This window comes from Labrus mixtus, chromosome 14 (assembly GCF_963584025.1).
Source record: "Labrus mixtus chromosome 14, fLabMix1.1, whole genome shotgun sequence".
NCBI lineage: Eukaryota > Metazoa > Chordata > Actinopteri > Labriformes > Labridae > Labrus > Labrus mixtus.
The window spans coordinates 8,237,569-8,256,641 of NC_083625.1; the positions used below are offsets into that span (position 1 = coordinate 8,237,569).

The 19,073-nt window shown below is 40.2% G+C and overlaps 1 protein-coding gene across 1 annotated transcript; it reads right to left on the reverse strand.

Moving 5' to 3' along the window:
- Positions 1-4,511: 4,511 nt before the first annotated feature.
- On the reverse strand, positions 4,512-17,032 carry pygma (phosphorylase, glycogen, muscle A). The gene is made up of 20 exons (XM_061054835.1): positions 16,688-17,032; positions 14,704-14,805; positions 14,545-14,623; positions 14,310-14,413; positions 13,940-14,071; positions 13,737-13,848; positions 13,562-13,644; positions 12,148-12,291; positions 11,830-11,922; positions 11,403-11,549; positions 8,892-9,055; positions 7,992-8,106; positions 7,702-7,803; positions 7,074-7,221; positions 6,917-6,975; positions 6,698-6,839; positions 6,300-6,507; positions 5,389-5,523; positions 5,156-5,222; positions 4,512-5,041 (listed from the first exon to the last, which is right to left on the reverse strand). Exons 1-20 carry the CDS (start codon positions 16,928-16,930, stop codon positions 4,895-4,897), a joined length of 2,526 nt encoding a protein of 841 aa, XP_060910818.1. The 5' UTR covers positions 16,931-17,032; the 3' UTR covers positions 4,512-4,894.
- Between the last annotated feature and the right edge of the window lie 2,041 nt (positions 17,033-19,073).

Genomic DNA, 19,073 nt, shown 5'->3' on the forward strand with positions numbered 1-19,073 from the left:
ATTTGGGGGTTGAGTCTGAGTAAAGTGAAAAAAGGGAACATAACAGAGTACTTAATAAATAAATAATACTTTGTGATTAGGTGATTTTTTTTCATGTCGTGCTTTGTCAGGGTGAGTGTTAAGAAAGCTGCTCAGTCATGTACAGAAATGGGGGTGGGGGGGGGTTGATGTGTGTCAACTATCAGACTCTTGCTGGTATGTTTCATTGGTTTCCGATCTGAGTTATGTGCACAAGTGGTATTGTGTAACTGAGAGATTAGGTGGGGAGTCCTGTTAAATAGTTATAATGTGCTGGTTTAACTTTATAGCTGGAGAAAAATATGCAGCAGGAGAAAGAAAAGGAAGGGAAAGGTCTTAAAGTATTGCACAAAACCGTTTAAACCAAGAGTCAGAGGGAGGTTAGCGGTCACTGCAGCAAGGAAAGAAGATGAATGGACTCCTATGGTCATCTAAAGCAAGATATGAAGTTGCCTAGATACTATTCTCAAGAAGCAAAACGACTATGCTTCAAATGGTTTTTTTAAGTGTATTTTATTTATTCCCTTATAAGAGAGATAAAACAGTGGATAGACTCCGAAATAAGGAAGAGAGAGAGCGGGGAAGCCACAGGTTGGATTCGAACCCGAGCCTCCCGCTTGGAGGACTACAGCCTCTGTACATGGGGAGCGTGCACCATCCACTGCGCCGCCAGCGCCCCTCAAATGTTTTGTTTTGATGAGATTATTTAGCGTTCACAGATGAATCATTATTTAATCTAACAGGATAACAAGGATTGTTGTAATGTGATAAGGGCTTTATTTGGCTTGTTATCTGAATAAATCAAAAGATAAATGTATCTGACTAAGGAGATCATTTATCCCCAATCAAAATCGCTGTTGTTGTCTGGAGTTACAGCTCTATTATGACAGACTTGATCTGAGCATCAGGTACATGGAGATTGAAGATTTAACCCCTTGAAACAACTGTTAGGAACATCGAGGAGGATTTATAATTACATAGGGATTTGCATAAATTCTTCTGTATTTATCAATAATGGGTACAGCCAGATTAAACATTTTCAGCCTCTATCAGTAGTTCAACTTGTCAGGATGCCTTCATGCACCTTGACAAGTGAAGGCGTATAAACATTAAGATCTGTCCTTTGTTTTCACATGATAACTTCTTGGTTATCCTTTTTTGTCTGGCGCTAAATGCTAACACCATCATGCTAACATGCTCACAAACTTACTTGACAAAGATTCAACACTGAGGTTTAATTTATTGAATTGCTATCATAGCTATGTGTGTGCGCCGTCATGCTAGCATAATGCTAATCAACACTAAATTGTTTTTAAGAAAATGTTGAAAATATTGCTGGATGATTAGCAATGTTGTATTAGTTGTGAACAATGGCCAGGATTCTATAAATCTGTATCTACATCAAACTTCATTACAACCCGTCCATTACCTCTTGAAATTCTCAATACAACCAGAAGGTAAGAAGCCTGAAAAGTACAATCCAAACTATTTCCGGTTATGGTTTCTCTGACTTATCGTAAACAGTTGGATGTTTCATTTGAGTTTGGACTTTGTGTGAAGAGTTATCTTTGTTATTGCGGCAGTAAAGCCTCAGTTAAACACAGACAACAGTAACACATTACATAGGTCCTCTTGACATGTGCTGCTTTTTCTGTTAATATTTACAGACAGACACAAGGGAACATATTTGAACTTTGACATTTTGTGTACAAAAGTTTGATTCCAAGAGCAGGGAATGTTTTCTTTTTTTCTTTTTATCTAAAAGTTAAAGATTTGTCTCTTTGGAGGCTTCTTTGCAGACATCAGGAGAAGTGCATTATTTGAAATGTTAAATGAATGAATGTTATTTTACTTATTTAGCGTTCAGATGGGTTTATATTGGCCTTTTGGCTACAGCCATTTCCCATACACTTTACAGCCATCAGCTCATTTGCAGCAGCATCCAATCAGATTAGAGCTAGTGTGCAGTCAGGCTTTTCTAACATGAATATCAACACTGTTAGTGTACAGTGACACGTGCAGGCAGAAAACACCCCTTTAAAACAGAAATAAGTCTCTCATGTCTTATTTTTCAATTTTGAGTGCTATTGGCAGTCTGAAATACATTTCCATAAGGCTTAGATGTAGTTCAAGCACAAGTTAAATCACTCTATAAGATCACATACGGCACTATTATGTCTTTGAAGGACAGATCAGAAGAATATGTATCGGTCAGTTTCTGTCTTTGTTGCTGCAATAACACAGTGTTGTGTTCATTTCTGTATTTTTATTTTTATATTTATTTTAATTTTTTTTAAAACTAGCTGCAGTTGTTATTTCCATTCTTTCTCATACAGTGGTAAAGTCTGTACGACCTCGAACAATTGGAAAGTACATTAAATTACATTAAATAGTAGTATGACTATTATTAAAGAGTGAACTGCTGCTGTCCTACTTAGTTGTTGTCATGCAGGGGACTTTGGGGCCATGGCTTTATCACAAACTCTTATCCCTCCTGTTTGTTTTGTTTTATGTTGCCCCATTTACCTCTGCTCTACATTAGCCTACTATTTGCTTTATTAAAGCTTCACACTTTGATCCCAAAAGGGCCTTTGTCATCCCTCCTATAAATTCCTACTATTTAACTTTCTTAATTCTTCATCAGCTTAACCCAACCTTTCTCTGCTGGAGTTATGTAATAGGACGAGAAGCAAATTTTTTTGTATTTAAAGTGTATTTAACCAGGAAAAACCTCATTGAGAATAAGAATCTCCTTTACAGTGCAGCAGCACATTTTAACAAAGTTACAGACATACACCACATAGAAAATAACAAAACACAGGTCAAAATAGTCATGGTCACAGAGCAGTCATCAGTCAAAGCATCTACAACTTGATGCATCATCATCCACTACCTTCAATACTTTTAAAATGATTTAAAGAGACCAGCTGCCCCAGAAACGAATCCTCCTGTAGCAGATTCCAAGTTGCAATAGGAACATTATGACAGATACTGTTTATATAAAGTGTGAATAACAGTGGTCCCAAGACTGACCCCTGTGGAGTTCCATTTATGTTATGATTTTAAGACATTTGGAGGCAATGCCTTCAGCCTGCACAAACTGATCTGTTGGATAAATAATTTACAAACCAACAGACAGATTGTTCTGATAATCCTATACTGTGTTTTCTGTGTTTCATAATTACATGGACAAAAGTGTCAAAGGCTATCGACAAGTCAACAAATAGGGCAGCACAGTGTTCTTTATTGTCCATGGAATCAGTAAAACAGGGGGGAGAACAAATGTGGATTTCCTTAACGGGAATTACGTAGGAGACAAAAGGAATGTTAAAGTTAAGTAATAGGTGTTGCTATAAAATCAGCAGCTTAATTTAAAAAAATAAGGCTCTAAGTTATCCAGACCTGCCAGATTTCTTGCATCCAAAAGTTTGAGTGCTTGGTTCACCTCAGTGACAGTATCTGGCCTACAACTAAACTAAAGGAAATACTCAGCTTTAGGTTTTTTTTTATTGCAGCTGTGCAGGCACTCCAACACACAGAGATATGTTAAAGTATTCCTCATTATCTGACACTCACATAGAGGAGCCTGCAGCTGTCGACTAGAAAGACTGTAAATGTTCTTCATGGTAAGAAAAGTCACTTTCAACAATTTACATGACTCATTTCCTTGTCGGATAATAAAACAATATGTTTTGTTTCATACTAATAGGCAAAAAATGAGTTTCTGTTAATGCAATCATGACAGCAGTAACTACTTCTCCCCGGTATCTTTGCAGTGAGGCTTTTCTTAGATTCTCCTTCATAGAGCGTTCTCAAAGCTTTTACTTCCCTTCCTGAAACTACAACACAACACAAAAACAGAAGGATGAGCGTGTCTACACTGACGTCATGTTTCCTCAAATTACAGATGAGACATCAAGGCCTTGTGTAAGGGTGTTTCTTTTTTATTGTTCAACAGTATCACATTAAACTTCAGACATTTTATTGCCCAATCTGTGTGTTCCTCCTGACTGATGACATTGACATCATCATTAACTAGCAATGGTCAATAATGACCATCCAAATATAGTAAGGGACTATTTTTCCCCAATATAAATACAATAACATCCTTTTCTTTTTAGCTCATATACAGCTTGTGCTCTCATGAGCATGCACAAGTGAGTCAGTGGATTGAATATTTAAGAAAGTAGCAGATTACGTGTAGTGTGCTTTAAGATGTATTATTCATGTGGCATTGTTTAACTATTGATACATTTATAGTACATCCCTCTTCTCTGGGGGTTTATGTTGTTGTGTTTTTCAGTTATTTTTTTTATTTTTTAGATACTTTACAGCCGAACTTAAGCTCACCGTTGGTTCTGCTTCTCTGTAGAGATAAAACCATCAAGTTCACCGTTCTCACACTACAATAGTTTTGACTGTTATGTAACAATAGACAGAAGTTCCATAAAAAAACATTGCAAGACATTGGCAAAAACCAGGCCGCTATGGTTTTCAAAACATGTATTTATTCAGAATGAGTCTGAGTGGAAATACAAGAGTTTATATTGTGAATATAAAAATGTCACGATTAGATTCAAAGCCCACCACAAAGCTCTTTAATCCAGCTGACAGTAGCTTTTATAAACGGTCTATCGTACATCTCTGGTATCTGTTACAAAACCGTATTGCTCTATTACCATAGATATTGTGAAGACGTTTGAAATATTTCATCTTAGCCAGTTCAGCAGTGAGTGCTGACACAGGAAGCATTTAATGCTAGTCTCTTTGGCCGCAGTTTTGTGGTGGCTTTTACCGGTGCACAGTATCTACCATGTACGAAAGGCGTTCATGTTGTGATGCGAGTGAGGAATTATGCGCTGTTGTAAAAGTTTGTTTACAGGTCATCAGGGGCGGGGAGTTTTTCCAGTGTGGGCTCCATGCCCCAGATCTCGCGAGCATATTGTGTAATGGTGCGATCACTGGAGAACTTGCCACACCCGGCAATGTTGTGGATCACCATCTTGGTCCATTCCTTGGGGTTCTGGTTGAAAAAATTGATTGAGTGAGTTAATGGATTTAATTAATAAGAATATTGGCTCTGAGTCTCCCTTAATAAGTAGAGCTTTATGGAACCATTTCTTTTTAATGAACATACCTTGTAAAGAGCGTTGACTTTCTCCTGGCATTTAATATAGTCTTCATAGTCAGCAAAGACCTTAAATCTGTGCAGGGCAAAATGCAATTAATGCTTGTGTGCATACAAAGACTGTGACTTGCTTTATTTTCTTATTTCTGTATTAAGCACCAGCATTCAAGTTTGCACACGTTCTTATTTGTATGTGTATGCATGCGTTCCCCTCAGGCAGCTAATGTTAGATCTGTCTTTACCTGTCATGATGCATCAACATGTTGACAATTTCTTTAAACAGGTCAGGCTGCTTTGGGCTAAAGTAGCCTCCAGCGATCTGGTCAATAGCCTGTTTCAGCTCTGGCAGACGGTTGTAGTACTCTTCAGCGTGGTATCTAAGCAGGGGCGGAAAACAAAGATACACACGTACATGAAAAACACAAGGACACGCCTGTTGCTGTAGTGCAGCAAGGGGGGACAAAACACACTGACTGAAAGTTATCATTAGGAAAAGTTCAGTGAGTGAGCATGAAGCTGCTGGTTTGACAGAGCGCATGAAACTCATAATAAAAACTATTTATTGTTGGACTGTATTTCAGAAATGGCAGCAAATGATGCTTCTACTGTAACAAATATTTAAGCTTATTTCCACAAGCAGTGCTGTTAAATTCTATAAAGGTCAACTCATTTTTAAACTTGAAGCTTACAGCTTTTTATCATCTTACTCTCATGAAAGCAAACAAATGTTTAAGTGTTTAATTATAACTTACATTTATGTAATTGCCAGGCAAATGATATTGGACTAAGCTACAACAACAAAAATGTTACATTCTAGGGCAATTACTAGTTTTTTTGCATCCAATGAGATGTTTACAAAAATCACTGCTTTTGCTCTGCTTCCCAAATCCCCCCCCCCGGAGATTCATAAAGTATTTTGGATTCTGATTCTCTTGCTCTGCTCTCTGCTCTCAAGGCGTTTTCACTCCTCTGAGTTTTTCTCCCCACCATGATCAAAGTTTATAGAACAGGAACTCTACATGTCACAATTTTTTTTAGGAGCTGAGCACCCCTTAAGGTCCGATCCTCAAATCGCTCATGTTGCAAAGCCAAATTTGTTTGACTTAGAAATTGTGATAATAACATTTGGACAAATCATTTCCCCCCCCCTTACCCTTTCTTGTCGACTGCATCAACATCATCCACCCTCATGCCGAAGATAAAGAAGTTATCCTCGCCGGCCTCCTCGGCCATCTCCACATTGGCTCCGTCCATGGTACCGATGGTTAGAGCGCCGTTCAGCATAAACTTCATGTTGCCAGTGCCGGAGGCCTCAGTGCCGGCTGTGGAGATCTGCTGTGACAGGTCGGCTGCAGGGATGGCTAAGAGATGACAGAAAGAAAAGGGTTGATGACTCTAAATAAACATTTTTTTTGTGCATTTTATGTTGTGCGTAAATACACACGAGTGGAGACATCTGCAGAGGAGAAAAACAGCAGAAGCACGAGCATGAGAACAGATAGAAGCAGCGAAAATGAAAGCCCAGGAGTGTGGCCAAGATTTGGTGATTACCTCTCTCTGCCAGTGTGACTCTGTAGTTCTCCAAGAAGATGACTTTGAGGCGGTCTCCAACCACGGGGTCATTGTTGACCACCTCGCCGATAGCTGTGATCAAACGGATGATCATCTTGGCTGTGTGGTACCCAGGAGCCGCCTGCATTAAAAGAAAATGACAGGGTTAAAGCTGTGAGCTTGAATTTCTTTTACAAGCAGGGTTGGGAAACTACAAACCTTTCCTCCAATCATGACAGTTCTTGGAGTCCACTGCTTGTTGGGCTCCTTCTTGATGCCTGGAGGAGAAATAAAGAGATACAAATACTGAGATGTCAGCATTGGAGCCCTGAAAGCACCTTGGAAAATGAATGGAAGATTAAAAATGCGAGCTCACGGTTGTAGTAGGTGATGATGTGCAGACAGTTGAGCAGCTGTCTCTTGTATTCGTGGATTCTTTTGACTTGAATGTCGAACATGGAGTTGGGGTTGATTTTTACCTTGTAGTGCTCCTCCAAGTGCACAGCAAACTTCATTTTGTTTTCCTACATTGTCAACACATCAAGACCAGGACAACTTGAACAATGGTATAAAAAAAACATCATTAAGAATAAATACATGTACCAAGTGTCAAAGAAAACAATTTCCGAGACTTTAATGATGCTGACTGCTGATGCAGAGGCAGCAGGGAAAGCTGTTAGTGGAGGTTTTGACATTGATCATAACGTAACAAACAGCTCTGCAGGTCGGCTCTCTGTAAAGAGCTGCTGCGTGATTGTGTGCAGTGTATTATTAAGCATTCTGTGTTCATCTTAAAAGTCACAGATTGCTTAATGTGGAGTATGTGACGTCTCTCCTCAAGGCTCTGAGCTGTCGCGCAGCATCTGCATGGATTTACATATCCAGCTATATTACAGACCACGTCTTATTCTCAAGTACCTGCTTATCTTCATCATGATAGTGTTCGTTCTTAAGTGACACATTTACAGAGAAGTTTAGATCAACGCAAACTGTAATTACTCCACCTGCTTCACTTTGGCAATGTCCCTAATGAAAGCCTCGTCGTTAACGTAATCGAGGAGACCTCGCAGCTGGTCCAGGTCACGGATGAATTCCTCACCAATTCTCTGCAAAAGGAAATTGAGAAAGTGTCAGAGGAGATTTTGAGATTTCAATTTGATATGGATGAAGTTAGTTGTTGTTGTTGTGTGTGTGTGTGTGTGTGTGTGTGTGTGTGTGTGTGTGTGTGTGTGTGTGTGTGTGTGTGTGTGTGTGTGTGTGTGTGTGTGTGTGTGTCTGTTAAAAGACAGCTGACCTCGGCAATGACCTCAGCCAGCCCGGGGTTACACATCACCAGCCAGCGGCGGGGAGTGATGCCGTTGGTCTTGTTTTGGAATTTATCTGGCTCCATTTCATAGAAGTCCTTGAAACTGCAGACAGAGAAAAACATCACATATAACCCAAAACCCTGAAGGCTGGGGTAAAACAGACTACTGCGCAATGAACAACAAACACACATACAGTATATATATGTTAAAGCTCCTGGAAGCAGTGGCTGTTCTAGACCACTTTTACTGAGGGGGCCAAACTTGGGCCAGTTGTTTTGTCAGAGGGGAACATTAAACCCAGGTGAAAAATAGACAAAGACGATCGCTTTAAAAAATGTATATATTATGCCAAATAATAGCGCACATCATTAAATATCACAACATAAAATACCATGATATATATTTGTTTCAGTACCAGTTCTTAATGTACCCCTGTTGGCCCCTGCCTAGAACCGCCCATGCCTGGAGGGGTTACTGGATGTTTCACTTCCGCTGACAGCTGTGGACTAAGTGGGATGATGCTTATCTTACATGAAGTTTTTTGGATATATTTCGTCCTTATTTCAATTGTCTGATGTGCAACTTTGAGTTCGTCTTTGACGTGGAAACATTTAAAAAAAAATAAAAAATACTGTTTGGACAGGGCGCTGTTATTCAACCATCCTGACACCTATACCCCAGCTGCAGGGGTGACAGACGAATAATAACAATATGGAAATAAGCAATCTTCTCTCTCATGTTCTGGTTAGCGTTTGGAGGTCCTACAGATGCATCTGTATTCATTTCAGTTTGTTTGAAAAGCACTTAAAAACTCCTCACAGGAGCTTTAACTTTGATTTACACACAAACACATTCTAATAATACGTGTGTGTGTTTTAGGCACATACACAGTGGCTTTGAGGATGTCAGAGTGGATCTGGGCCACGCCGTTGACAGCATGAGAACCCACAATGCACAAATGAGCCATGTTGATCCTCTTCTGTCCGCCTTCCTCAATGAGAGACATGCGACGCATACGATCAAAATCACCAGGAAATTTGGCTGCAACTCTCTGCAAAGAACAACAATAGAAAGGTTATATATTTATTTTTGTGTTGCACTGATGCCTTGCAACCTTTTGCAAACATTATATGAAGAAATATGAAGCTAGTAGCACAACAACACAGTAGGCAATATCATTCACGTTAGCTAGTTTGTGAATTAGCTGCTAAGCGGCTGTAACATGCAGAGAGGAGGATTCAACTCTCCTGCTACCATTATGAATATCACTTCAAACTAGGAAGTAATCTGAATGTCTGTGGACATTGATTGGGTGGTTTTCTCTAAACCTCTGCAAATTACTGAGCCAAGGCTTTCGAGCACACAGATAAAAAAGACAGCTAGACTGTGAGGACATGTTTACATATCTTGACAAAATTTTATTGGATAAGAATTGCACACCCTAAGAAACTATTTTCATTGCACAATTACCATCGTTACACACCTAGTTAAATGAAACTTTAGTGCCATTCTGGTTGATCCACAGCTCATAACACACTGGAAGTATTTACTGCAATTGGAACGGGGCCAATGAAACTGACAGATTTTGCAAATAAAAGCCGACATCACAGCATGGCGGTCCTATGACGACTCCTCCCACTCTGTGAACCTACTGCTTGCATTAATTTCTTCTAAACTTGCATTAGCAAAGCCTTGTTGGTCACTTGTTGACATACATTTACGAGTCTTTCTTTAATCCCAGCAGCTACTTAAAAGGGTGTTTTATGTATCCTTAAATCATTGAGTGGGATGATTGTGACATAATCAGCTGCTTTCAATAGTAAACTGGTAAATAAAGTTATTTTGTGTGTTATTCTGTATCAGCCTAAGACTCTTTTTTTTACATTATTCACTTATCCATACACCTTTAATGTTGGAGGCTTTGGCAGGTTTGCCTCAGTAATGGAGTCAATCATTGCCAAATCAGGTCAGAGATTCAATCACCAGAAGTCCATAAGTGCCCTCGGGCAAGGCACTGTACCCCAAATTGCTACCAATAGATATAGCCTAAGGAGTATGATTGCATATGTATGTGGTGAAAGAGTTAATGTGACATCAAGTGTAAAAAGCACTTTTAGTGGTCAGAGGACAATAAAGCAATATGTAAGTACAGTCAATTTAGTCAAGTTTGATAAGTTCTTCTTGACCTGTTCACCTGTGTGGTCTCCCACTAGGTTGTAAATGTTGAGTCTTGGGAGGGAAAAAAAGGAGGATTTGAAGTAATGACTGTGGTAATCTGAGGGTTTAAAAGGTACTCTAGACTTGGCTTGATGTCATTATTCCAGTTAGTGTTTCGCTCCATATATAGACTCCTGATAGGCGTTGGCAACAAATGTGAAAGCTCTCCTCTTTCAATTTTTCTGTTTTAAGTTTGTTTGATGCACATGGGGATTACAGCAGTTGCTGAGGTCCATTTCTTGAGCTTTCTGGGTGTATTTTTTTAAATGTGTTGAAAGTCAAATTGTCAGGCTATAAACCTGAAGGAAGTCTAGGATTGAGTGGATCAACTACTATTTAACCAGAGGGATGGGATGTAAACCATATTTAAAGCAGCTTTTTGCCTTTGTGAGTAAAGAGTTGGAAAGTTTATCTTTGACCTCGGACATATTTGTGATGTGTCGGTACAGTAAAGCGTTTAGCGCAAGTAGAAAAGTGCTCTTATGGGATGAAATGTCTAACATTAAGCACTGCTCTTTGTGAAGACTTAATTAACTCTGTGTCAGTTATTGGGGCGCTGGTGGCCCAGTGGTTGGTGCATGCGCACCATGAGTGGAGGCTGTGGTCCTCTAGGTGGGCAGATCCAACCTGTGGCCTTTCCTGCATGACATTACCCATCCTCTCTCCCTGATTTCCTACTCTATCCACCGTCCTATCTCTCCAATAAAAGCACAAAAATGAATAAAGAAAAATACAGTCGGTTATTAAAGACGAGATTAGAGAAGATTAAAGGAAATAAGTTTAGATTTACTTTTTATCAGAGAAAACTCTAATACCTGTATTTAGATTATAAAATACATTATTTTGATAATAATTTTGATGAAAATGTATATTATTATACGATTTTCTAGCCTGCTTTTTTTCTTTAATGTTTTTTTCACCGTAAAGATCTCTCTTTCAATGTTATCTCTTTAAACATTGGTTGATTGCACCAACAATAAACTTAAGTCTAACCTTAGTCCCTTTTGTTCAACAAGGCACATAAAAGTACAGAGAGATATTCATTTGTATATGAAAAGAGCAAATTGGCAGTGGGAGCTTCCTCTGCTATGTCTACTAAGGAGTGATCATACGGTATGTCAGAGTATAAGTTCAAAAATGCAGGATGAAGATGGTAAAATGTTGCAATGTGCAGCACTGACCTCCAGGTGGCGACGGTTGATCTCATAGACAATTTCCAGGTGACGAGGCAGCAGATGAGCAAACAGGTCCACTGGCCAGCGCTCCAGAGCTTCAGGAAGGACAGTGTGATTGGTGTATGCACAGGTGCGTACACAGATGTCCCAGGCCTGAACAACAGCAGCACAACATGATTTAAATATATATACGTACATGCAATTCATTTGGAACATACCCCATTAATTTGATTGTAAAAAAAAATAAAAATTACATTTTTCTTTGAGCTGTTGGTTGTATATTCACTACACTTAAATTAGGATTTCCCCATATCAGTTGAAAATGTATAAAATAAAGATGGTTAAAAAAAATCATCAAGTTAAATATAGATTTCATAAATCAAACATTTAAAGCAATACAAATTTCAGCTATGCGCGTGTTACTCCTCATTACCTTATCCCAGTCAAGTTTTTCCTCATCAACTAGGACCCTCATCAGCTCAGGAATAGCCATGGCAGGGTGGGTGTCATTCAGCTGGATGGCAACCTGAACATGCAGAACATTGTAAAATGTCACTACAGCATTAAAACACACCATAAAGTGCTCTGTGGTGACTGTTCATTCCAACTGTTCTCATACAATACACTAAAAGCCTCCCACAACCTGTTCAACACAATGACTGAGGCAATTTAACGACAGCAAGGGGAGAACATCAGGGGGTAAATCGTTTCATATTTGACAGAATCTATTTTGTTGAGTTTTTCGCTTCACCTTGTCAGGCAGTTTGCTGAAGTCTGTGCGAACGATCTCTCTGGAGCCAAACTTGGAGACCTTGAAACGGCGGATGATGTCTTGCAGGGTGGCAGATACCACAAAGTATTCCTGCTTCAGACGGAGCTCCTTTCCTTCAAAGAACTGCAGATAAAGACACGCATTTGACTGATTCTGCTCTGATGGCACACATGAATTGTTCTTTAAATCTTTTGAAATGGCCTTTTGCATTTCTTCTGAGACAACAAACATGCATTCATTTTCTAGTCAAGGAGATAAACATGAGCAATGCATTTATTTAGTAAAATACAACAAGTTTGTGCTAATAGCTGATTATGGATTTAATCACTTTTTTATTGATGAGAAATGAGGGATAATAGATGATTTTATTGTCACAATGATCACAGACAGCTAATTCCCAAATTCAGGATGCTACTTGCTAATGTGGAGACTAATGAAGAAGAGGACTGTCTGACTGAGCATCCTACTGTAAGTCTGCACAGTGAGCCCAAACTAAGATACCTCTCTAATGAACTGTGCCTCTGGCATACATAAGCCACAGCTTGCAGGAAGCTGCTACCTCATGGCAGGCGGCTGCTAGCTAGTTACACTTTGTAACGAGCTATTCAGATTAAAATCATTTTAATCAGTTAAAATGATCTCATAGTAACTTGATATTTATCTTATTAGTCATATTTGACAGTAACCAGTGCTACAGTGGTTTGAAGCCTTTTTATAATCCACAGATAGTTTTTGTGGTGACTAATATTTTATTGTGCGGTTGTTGCTGTTTAAAAGTTTATTCATGATTTTCTTTTATTAAACAGTTTTTTTGTATTGAATAAGTTGTAATGTACATTGTAATCATCTACCTGGGATAGTTGAATTTCATTTTTTTTATTTATTTTGTAATGGACTCTTGCTATGAAGAATCTAGCCCTCCCATAGCACAACTGAATGTTGATTGTGCCGTGCTGCTACTGGTGATAGACAAGTTTAAGAGATATAATATATATCACTGAACTGATTTGTAACAAAGCTGGAATATCTGGTCCAGCTCGGTTTCGGCTCTCACTTGCACAGACATAAATTACCACCCCTGACATGAGTAATAGCTCGGGCTAGATGGTTATCTACCAAATCCTCCACCTTGAGCCTTGACGTCAGCTATAAAAGAGCTCTAAAGGAAGCTGAAAGAGCACACAGATTCAGCTGAAGACAAAGGACACCCGCTTGGGTCAAAAATGTATGGAAATCCGTCTCTGTGCTGAGTAAAGATAAATCCTCAAGACATACAGGAGCCCATAGCGTCCAGCACACTGCTCCTATACTGATCCACCTTCAGCTCTTTTCTCTAATCCAAGTTCACAAATGCATGGCCTTTATATGAGATAATATATTCACAAGTTCTTACATTGTCGTTGGGATACAGCACACGGGAGATGTTCTCAGCCAAGTTTCTGTCCAGCACTGCCTGAATGTAGCCACCAACGTTGACTGTAAGGAAAAAATACATAAACTCCTTTCATTTATTCTTATTTGGCAGCTGCTGCGTGACTGAAAATGTTTGATCTCTGCTGGACGCGTACAGTCTTTAAGGTTAAAGTCGCAGGGCGCCTTGGCAGACCACAGCCTCATGGTGTTGACGACGTTGTTTCTGTAGCCAGGGACAGGGGTGTCATATGGCAGAGCCAGAACCACCTGCCAGTACCAACACAGGAAGAGATGCACAGAGATAAATATTTCATCATCCTGTTACTATTACAGTCACCTTGTGAAGCCCTTATTTCACCTGAGCGTCCACCCATTTGACACCGTCAGGTTGATGCTCAGTCCTGCCGTAGAAGTGTACAGGACGCATGTACTCAGGACGCGCCTTCTCCCAGGGGTTGCCATAGCGCAGCCAATCATCAGCCTCCTCAACCTGCGTAATGACACGCACTTATATTGAAGGGGAAAAGACCTCATTACACCGCTAAGTGGCTTCTAGTCGAGCCAGAGAAAAGAAAATGTCAAGAAACATCGACGTAGGATAATGATAAAGGAAAAGCATCCAGCAGGTGATTTAAGGTGAAAAGAAACACAAGCAGCTGTCCCGGCTGCACATGTAGATAAGGTTTACAAAACAAACAAAAAAAGAAACAAATTGGTAATTCTTTTACCTGCCAGCCGTTGACGATTTTCTGATTGAAGATACCGAATTCATAACGGATGCCGTAACCGTATGCAGCCAGACCCAGTGAGGCCATGGAGTCTAGGAAACAGGCTGAGACCAGATAGAGAAAGCAGATGAACCTTTGACTAGCTCTTATATAAAATAATGTATTATTTAAGTCAGCCAACAGAGGTTCATAGAACCTTGAGTTTATCTAATATGAAGGGTGAAAAAATGCTCACCAGCAAGACGGCCCAGGCCACCATTTCCCAAACCCGCATCTTCCTCCATGTCCTCCAGTTCCTCCATGTCCAGACCCAACTACAGACCACAGCAGACCATAACATAGACTTAGAAAACTGTCAAAAGAAAATGACCTTTACTGAATGATCTTTTCTCACCTGGTACGTGGCCTCATCGCAGGCGTTCTCCAGTGCGAGGTTCACCATGGTGTTCTGGAGGGTGCGGCCCATGTAGAACTCAAGGGAGATGTAGTAAACACGCTATAGTGTGGGAGGAAGGTAAAAATAATATCAAACTGAGTGAAGGGCCATAAGCTTTCTTATGCATGCTAACCGGTATTTTTTTTATAGTATTTTGTGGGAAAGGGTTTTAAAAAACGCTCCACAGTGAGTCAAACTCCAAAAGCAAATCAGACACCGAAGGTTCCAAAAAAAACACGCCGACTCCAGACTGTCAAAGAACTTTCAAGTTTCATGATTGAGCGTCACGTTGGGGGCTGCATAGAAATGTGCCACCTGAGCCTGTGTTTACCCTTTGCCATTTAGTTGTTTTATTTTCCCCCCTCCTCTGACATGCAGGGGCAGACCCAGGCGGAGGTGGAAAGGCGGAGGGGAGGAGAGGAGAGAGCCTCGGGGACAGATTGCTTTGGGTGTTACGTAACACCAACATTTTCGTCTGTGCAAAAATAACTCCTGTAGAGGTCGCTGTAAAGGTCAGCCTGAGCCTGATACCCTTCATTGTGGGGTTCAAATCTGAAGTGATACACAAGAAAAGGTGGCACAGGGGAGTAATAATGAATACGACTGACGGAGCCATGTCGGGGTCTAGCTGACAGAGGCTCATGAATTATATATTACCGTATGTTCCAGATTTCATCAGACTTCGTTTTCTGTTTTTTGCTCTTCATGTCTGTTTGTCTTCAATAATGCTGATAAGAAATGCAAAACATCTGGTTGGAATGCTTTATTTGCAGCATGTGATCTTAACATGCAGCACAAAACTTGAGACTGAGATTCCGTGTGGCCGTACAGGATTTTGACCTTTTAGTCTAGGTCACCAGAACAAGAACAACCACATGTATGGAGAACGTTTCTGATTTGGGGTTTGCAGGACAATAGGATATGAGATTAACCAGTTTCTAAAAAAAAAAAAACTAGCCAAGTATGAGGAGTTAATATATTCATGTTCTTAAGTTGCGGACCAGTGACCCAGAGGAGAAGCCAGTTGTGCAGGGAAATGTTCTTTTGATATTAAGAGAAGAAGATTAAAAAAAATTTCATTCACTACAGTTATTAATAATCATGAATAATACATTTTCTGTGCTTGGTGAATGCAATCTATTCAGAGTTTCACTCTGTTTCCGAACTGTGGATTGTAATTACACGCAGATTTGTGTGACATTTCCAAGCAATAACGTTGCATGCTTTGCTATCATGACACCGGCTGCCTGTTGTTCTCCCCGTAGCTGTGAGATAATAACACTGCAGGTGCAGAGATCTAACTTCTTTTTCCAACTCTGTGACTTATACATGCACTCACATGTCCTTGGAGGCATGTGCTCATATGACACAAGTAAAGGCTATGTGCTTTATGGTCAGACAGAGTGGGAACAGAAGGTCAGGGAGAGGTTTAATGTTTCAACACACTATAAGACAGGCAGCATACCAACAGAGTGCTAAGAGGAGCCCGCTGAAGTTTAAATGTCAGGACTTGGCATTACACTGACATCAGGCTGTGGAAAGTACAGCTTAGGAATATAAAGACCTTTCTGTTGTGAAGAGGTGTTGTGGCTTTTTTTTTTTTTTTTTAAATTATGTGTAGAAAAGCTAGTTATTCCATGAAACAGCATATATTCAGATTCTTGCACAGTGTAGCAGTGTCCAATGCGCTGCAGTAGAAGTGGGCATGCAGGCGGGAAGTTCAATAGAGAAGAGTTGCATGCATTTTCTAAAGGTATAAACCAGTGATTAAATTAAGCTGCAAGTGTGAGACCTGCACATGTTTAAATAAAAAAGTTCTTTATGCTTTTATTGCCATAAAATAATTGCACCTTTTAAGAAAGTAGTCCCCTAGTTAGTGAATGCACTTGTATACATGTAGATGGAGATTCACATTACCATAAGTCTTGTGATTGGAACTTACTTTGGGATCTTTCTCGTAGTAGTGCTGCTGGGTTCTGATCCACCTGCCAATCAAGTGGTCCCGCACTGTGTTAGCCAGAGCAAAGTAGTAATCCCTCCTGGTGGCCACATTTCTGTCCTTGACCAGCGTAAAGTGGAGATGTCTGTTGAAGTTTTGTTTCAGTTCCGCAACGTTCTCGATGCCAGCGAGGCCTCGCACCGAGATCTGTTTCCTTTTATCGTGGTCGGACAGCGGTTTAGACATGGTGGCAGGAGTTGCAGCAACTCTGGGGTGATGTAAACAGTCAGACAGCAGGCACACACAGAACACCGGGGACCGAGCACACAGCAAGAAGAGGCGCCCACACTCAGGCTCGGGGTCAGGGAATTTAAAGGCATGGCTATTAATATTAAGAGGAGGGTGGAGCCGAATGGGTATATTCGGCAAAGGGTGGGGCAAATGTTGAGGATAGAGGTTGTGACATTCAATTATGTGGCATGTGAGTACATAAGATCAGCTATACGACTGACAGAATGACATGGCATCTTAACAGGATGAAATTTCATTTTCATGCAAACTTTCAAAATCAAAGACTTTCAAACAACTCTTTTAGTTTTATTATGAAAGAATGTGACATCGTGCAAGACAGCATCCAACCATGCTTTAACTAATCTTGCAGGATTTATTTTGAATACTTTCAAGAATAACAATAACCTGTCGAACGTAAAAAATTTTTTAAAAAAAAGACATTTTCTAGTTCTTTTTTTTGTTGGTATTATTTCATCATCGTTGCACCGGCCTTTGTAAAGCGTTGGCTGATATTGTGAATAAAACACTTGCTTGTGGTGATAATATTTGGCAGTTACAGTTGCTAACTTGTTTTCCTCCTCTTGGCAGGATTGCCTTGGCCAGCAGATGCTTACTTTATATTTGATTCTTCTCTAAGTGTCTTTTGCTGCAGCTAAAAAAAAAAAAAAAAATGCCACAATCTGCCCAATATGATGCTGCAGTGTGGTACTGAATTCTTAAGATTCTGCCTGAGTTGTTTGTATTTTCTATTCGATCAGGACTTGTACACCAGCCTGCTTTGAAGCCCATCAGAATAACTGCAACATTAAACATTGCCATGTATACTGTATTAGTCCACAAGGACTGTGAGTAATGTATGAGCCAGTGATCCAGAGCCTGTGTGGACCACATCTGTTCATGTGCCTGCAGCAATAACTGACACAAAATCAGCTGTAGCAGAGCTCTTTAAGCCAACTCTATTCTCAGTTATCACCACAGCAAGCCAAACTATCATGAAGTCCTGGCCTTCTATAAATAGTTCTATGACCCAGTCCCAAAGGCCATGATATTTGAAAGGCATATCTTGTTAATGTCAGCAAGAGCCGGCAGACAACACCAGTATATGACTATGAGTTGGACGCAGCGTGAGGGGGAAGGTGAAGTGTCCTCGGTGGGACACTCTACTGCACACTCATTGTAACCTTCTTCACGAGGTTTCTGTCTGTGGACTGAAATGAGCTAAAAGCTGCAACAAAGAATTACTGTTCCTCCAGTGTCAAGATGTACTGGATTGCTCTGCACTTTGAATTAATGTTGACAGGAAAAGTGTTGGGGGTAAAATTATCTTTCTAACCATTTGCCACTCTGTTGCCTGACCGGACATGATAGAAAAAGAAGAAAACAAAAGACGCTTCTGTCAAACAGCACAACATTCAAACACAGACTTGTAGAAATGAAATTGCAGGATGTAGTTGAAGTGTTTGTCAGGCCATTACTGCAGCATTTTGAAGAATTTCTTAGCGCATACACAGCGCATTCCCTTTTAATGTTCCTACACACCAAATGACCCCCAGAACAGAGTAACCATCACACAGAAGATGACAGAGATTGAAGCTGGCGTGCCCCCTATTTGTCCATTATGATGAGCAAATTATGTTCTTACATGTCTACTGGCTGTTCTGTCAAATGGTACATCAAGCATTTCAAGACCACACTCAATGGATGCAACCGTCTGATGGAAGAAAACACAACAATATTGTCGACGTGGAGGCTCATTTTCAGCATCGAGGGGAATTGTAGGGGCAGCGCTGGCCACTGAAACACGCCCATGTGCCAGCGCAACGTGACTGAAAGGGTTCTCTTTATTTCCCATTAACGCTATCTGCCAATTTGCCGTTTCCGTTATTTATGATCTCTCCATCATTTAATCAGGAAGAGGCATGGAAAGTTTAATTAATTTTAAATTTAATTTTCACTCCCTGGAGATCATGAAGTCAATTAACTGTGATATTAATGAATGCTCTGATTGGCCAAGAGTAACCACAGTTATGAAGGTGTCTGCGTTGTGCTGCAGGCTTTACAAAAGGGTGTTACTGTTTGCAAGCGAATGGTGCAGATT

What these genes read in the sequence shown, in the direction of transcription:
- pygma (XM_061054835.1), bottom strand. Translation starts at nt 16,930, where the DNA reads ATGTCTAAACCGCTGTCCGACCACGATAAAAGGAAACAGATCTCGGTG. An exon ending in CATCATCACCTACTACAACC is followed by an intron (nt 6,976 to 7,073) that starts GTGAGCTCGCAT and finishes TTTCTCCTCCAG; the next exon opens with GCATCAAGAAGGAGCCCAAC. An exon ending in AGTCACACTGGCAGAGAGAG is followed by an intron (nt 6,508 to 6,697) that starts GTAATCACCAAA and finishes GTCATCTCTTAG; the next exon opens with CCATCCCTGCAGCCGACCTG.